We start from the raw sequence: 4,632 nt of genomic DNA, 5'->3' as shown, positions 1-4,632 counted from the left end.
TTCCTGTGTCCAGATTAATATAAAGGCTTTTACCTTGTATTACTGTATCTTGTTTTGTCAAGTTTGGCTGTTGTCTCTTGGAGACCTGTTCTTTTCTAAAGTAGAAATGGAGAAGAATTTGATATTTGGAAAATGGAAGTTGGGGTGGCTAGGAATAGTGGAGCATGGTTGGTTTGTATTGTATGTGAGAAAAATCCTTTCTCAATTAAGAAATAGAATGTAAGAAATGGAATCCTGATACAACAGAGCCTGTTACCTAATGTTTTTCTATAATAACCTATGCAAGGCAGAGGATGGAATTGCTGGGCCACTAAGGTCACTTCCCCTAACTGAGCTACTTTGTAAAACACCCTTTGATAGATACAAATATTATGTGTTATGTCCCATTATAGGGATATATTGTGTAATATTAATATTAATATAATTACAAGATAAATTTAAGTATAAATACCAGTGTTGTCATTATAAAGAGATTTTCTTTTTGCAAAGGACTCTGATCAGGGCCTCTTTCATGTCTCTGTTCCTCAGGCTGTAGATGAAGGGGTTCAGCATGGGAGTCACCACTGTGTACATCATGGCCATGACAGTCTCCTTCACAGTTGAGTTATTAGCTGATGGACATAAGTAGAGACCAATAATTGTTCCATAGAACAGTGACACCACAGACAGATGAGAACCACAGGTGGAGAAGACCTTGTGGATGCCTTGGGTAGACGAGGCCTTGAGAATGGAGATGAAAATCCTTACATAGGACATAACAATAAGTAAGAATGGGATGACAATAATGAGTCCTCCCATGATAAATATCATTAGCTCATTAATAAAAATGTCAGAGCAGGCCAACTTGAGCAGTGCAGATACATCACAGAAAAAGTGAGGGATGACATTGTCCTCACAGAATGACAATTTAACAACAAGTAGAGTATGCAACATGGAATTCAGCATGGTAAGTACCCAGGACATAAACACCAGACAAATACAGAGAATGGGACTCATGATGCTGCTATAATGAAGGGGGAAACATATGGCTACATAGCGGTCATAAGCCATGACCATAAGAAGAAAGTTCTCCAGGTTTGCAAACACCATGAAAAAGTACATTTGTGTCAGGCATCCTGCATAGGTGATGGATGGGTCCCGGCTCTGCATGTTCTGCAGCAACTTGGGCATTGTGACAGAGGAAAAGCAGAGATCAGAGAAGGACAAGTTGCTGAGAAACAAGTACATGGGTGTGTGAAGATGGGAGTCCAGATGAATGAGGATGATGATGATGAGGTTCCCCAGAACAGTGGTGAGGTACATGGTCAAGAACAGGGCGTAGAACAGGTGCTGGTGCTCTGGGGGGATGGGGAAGCCCAGGAGGAGAAACTGGGAGATGACAGTTTTGTTGTTCATTATCGTTCTTATTCTCCAGTATCCTAATGAAAAAATATCAGGATAACTGTAACTCTAATTAAAAAATTAATTCATACCCAAGTAATATATTTTATAGCAGTTGGTCTACCAATCCGATTGGTTATAATCTCAAAGCTGCAAATGTCTGTAATCATTACATTAATGATTTTTGTCAACTTTTCTTTAAGAGATTGATTTATATTTCTCCCCTTTCCTAGACATTTCTATGCTGTTTCTACTGAGATACAAAATGAATTAATCTCCTCTCTCCTGCTATGTTTCATCCTGGGTCAATGTTGTTTGTTGATTTGCCATTTTCTCTATATTATTTTGTACATTGATGTTCCTAAAGAATGTACTTAAATTTTATCATCATAATTTTATGTAAATTTTATGAAAACATCTCATATGCCAATGCATTAGAATACCATTTCAATATCATACATGCACATCTCTGTAACTTACTATTAATTAATCATCTTCTTTCCATTGCATGTATAAAAGGCAGTCTAATCTCAAAACCCCAAGTGAAGTTCATGTCTTCATTTTATTGTCTCTCAAAGAATTTCTCCCTCAATCTCTTCCCTTTTCAGTCTCACACAGTATAGTTAAAACAATCAGGCTTCAGTCAGAAATCTTTGAATGTAGATCCACTCATATTTTTCTTACACGCTCTACACTATGAAGAATCTATCCTCCATTCTTTTCCTATTTCATTTACACTGTGTCATTCTAACAGAGTGATTCCTTCATACCTTTTCTGAATTACAATTACCATTGTTGCTCTGAGGATAAGGACAGTGCTCCTACTAAGGACATAAATGCTGTTTTATTATCTCATATGTGCCAGGGGTACATCCCATATAAACTCACAGTGACATTTGCATTTCTCTTTTCATCAATGCTAGGGTTAAGATTCTTCATCTCCCACAGGTTATAGTTGCTCCTCCTCTAACCTATCATTTATTTCCCTCAGTTTCCCTTCATCTGATTAATCCTCACTCATATGTCAAGTGATATTACTTACCATATACTCAACTAAATTTATTGTTCTCACATACGGAGATATTCAGCCATGCTCCTTAGCATCCTATACATATCATTCCAATCATTTAATATTTGATCACTACTTTACTCTATATTCCCATCAATTGTAAACTTTATGCAGGAAAGGTTATATATGCCTTCATTTTGTTTGGTTGTTTACATTGTTTACAGAGGGCCCAAACCTGCCATGATGCATTAAGTTGGCCAGGGAATATTTATTACTTACTGCTCAAACTGATAAAGATTTATTTAACTTCAAAAGTAAAAAAATTCACATGTACATAGACAGACTTTAACAGTTAGCACTAAATTTTAAACTCTATGATAATTGTTAGAGTTCTAATGTTTTATTTCTGCAACGTTAGAGTTAATTATTTCTCTCATTCCTGAGTAATACTGATGACTATAAATCAGATACATATGATGTAATCCACAAAGTATCATTGATATTGGTGCAGAACACAGACAGAATGAAAAATTTTATGAATCATAAGAAGCAACAAATTGCTTTGGAATCTTCACTTGGGTTATTCCTCAGATGACTATGCTGCATGTGATTGTGAATTTATACATCAAGTTGGCTTAGCCCTGATATCCATTTGGAAAAACCTAGTTGCTATGCAGATATTTTCTAAATGTCATTAAAATTTCTAGACTTTAAGTAACTAACAATTCATAACATGGTGAGCTTATGCATTTAACTGAAGGAATTAGGGACAAAGGACAATTCAGTATAGAAAAATATTGCCTCTTCTTTCTTAGAAACAAGTCTGTAACTTCCACTCTTCTCGGTATTTCTTTGGTTGTTCCACTTATCAGTCATTAGCACTGGGTAGTCTCTGTCCTGTATCGCATGCATACCCACACGCATACAACACAGAGAAGTACACAATACACAGGTGTGCCAACTTGTGATTATGGACAGTTTCTAATACATCTATAATATATGTCAAAGCTGACAAAACAAGAGGAACATCAAGAGATCACAGCTTTCTTTGAAATACTACAGCCTAGTCAGAGTGCTGGAAAAAATTACAGACTTTCAATGTTTAATGCAGCTGAATTCAGAGGTTTCACACTTAAACATCATGGATTAACATCTCAGAGTGTAAACATTGTAGGAATAAATCATGTGCTATTTAAAAAGATGCTCTCCTTATATGTCTCAGACTGGTCTCAAACATGCATCAGCACTGCCTCTGATTCCTGAGCACTGGCATAATAAGCATATTCTATCACGTCCAGTTTCTGCTGCTTCTATAGTTACACAGTACTTTTGTGTTATGTAGACATGTGTTGAAAGATCAGAAATCAGAGAACTCATAATCAACTTTTCCACTGATGAGCCAATGCACTTCATGTCTTCTTTATATGTTGAATTGATAGTTCTTAAATGTAACAGCACATGAAAATCACAAGGGATAAGTTTATAACATTTGGTCAACCTACATATTGCCTTGGAGTCTGTAGAAGCACTGAGCTTGGTTGAGTAGATTTCATTGTTCCTTAACATGGACACCTACATGATATTAGTTATTCTTAATGGACTCTCCTTAGGAGCAGTTTTAATAATATCAGTAAAGCAACGATTTGTGAACCTGGGCAGATAAAATTAATCATAGTCTTTGAGAGCACATTGTTCAGTGTTAAGATCCTCACAGGTTAAGGTAAAGTAAACAACCCATGTGCATTTAATCACTGAACTTCACCTCACAGGGCTGCTCTTATGTTCAAATGGTAGTATAACGGCAGAAAATTATATAGTAATTTGAATGGGCCCATCAATATGAAAGGGGTTACATCAAACAAATACTAGAATAGTGTTGTTAAGTCATGGGAGACAGAGAAAAGAAGAAAGTTATCATACCTGAAAAATTATCATACACAACACAGGTATTTCAATTGACAGCAAGACATCAGCTTATTTCCCTGATCATACCCAGTTCAGCTGAAATTGAGTCAAATTTTCTGGTTCTGACCTTTATTTTATTTGCAGACATAGGAACTAGCAGCCTTGGTACTCCTCACTTGTCTGCACCATCCCTACTCACACCCTACTCCTGCTGCTATCCCTTGGTCTTAGGTGCCCAGCATCCCAGAGGAGTCCAGATCCTGAATAACTCATTAAATACATAGTAATTACCCAGGACGTTTTAGGACCAGTTTACCTCTGGGATCTCTAGTGGAGAC

General features: G+C 36.6%; 1 protein-coding gene across 1 annotated transcript; it reads right to left on the bottom strand.

Moving 5' to 3' along the window:
- Nucleotides 1-462: 462 nt before the first annotated feature.
- Nucleotides 463-1,395, bottom strand: LOC127693987 (olfactory receptor 1468-like). The gene has a single exon (XM_052195325.1). The coding sequence runs from the start codon at nt 1,393-1,395 to the stop codon at nt 463-465; it is 933 nt and encodes a 310-aa protein (XP_052051285.1).
- Between the last annotated feature and the right edge of the window lie 3,237 nt (nt 1,396-4,632).

This window comes from Apodemus sylvaticus, chromosome 10, assembly GCF_947179515.1.
Source record: "Apodemus sylvaticus chromosome 10, mApoSyl1.1, whole genome shotgun sequence".
NCBI lineage: Eukaryota > Metazoa > Chordata > Mammalia > Rodentia > Muridae > Apodemus > Apodemus sylvaticus.
This window is presented reverse-complemented; position numbering and strand designations above follow the sequence as displayed.

Excerpts from the sequence above, each read along its gene's own strand:
- LOC127693987 (XM_052195325.1), bottom strand. The coding sequence starts at position 1,395 with ATGAACAACAAAACTGTCATCTCCCAGTTTCTCCTCCTGGGCTTCCCC.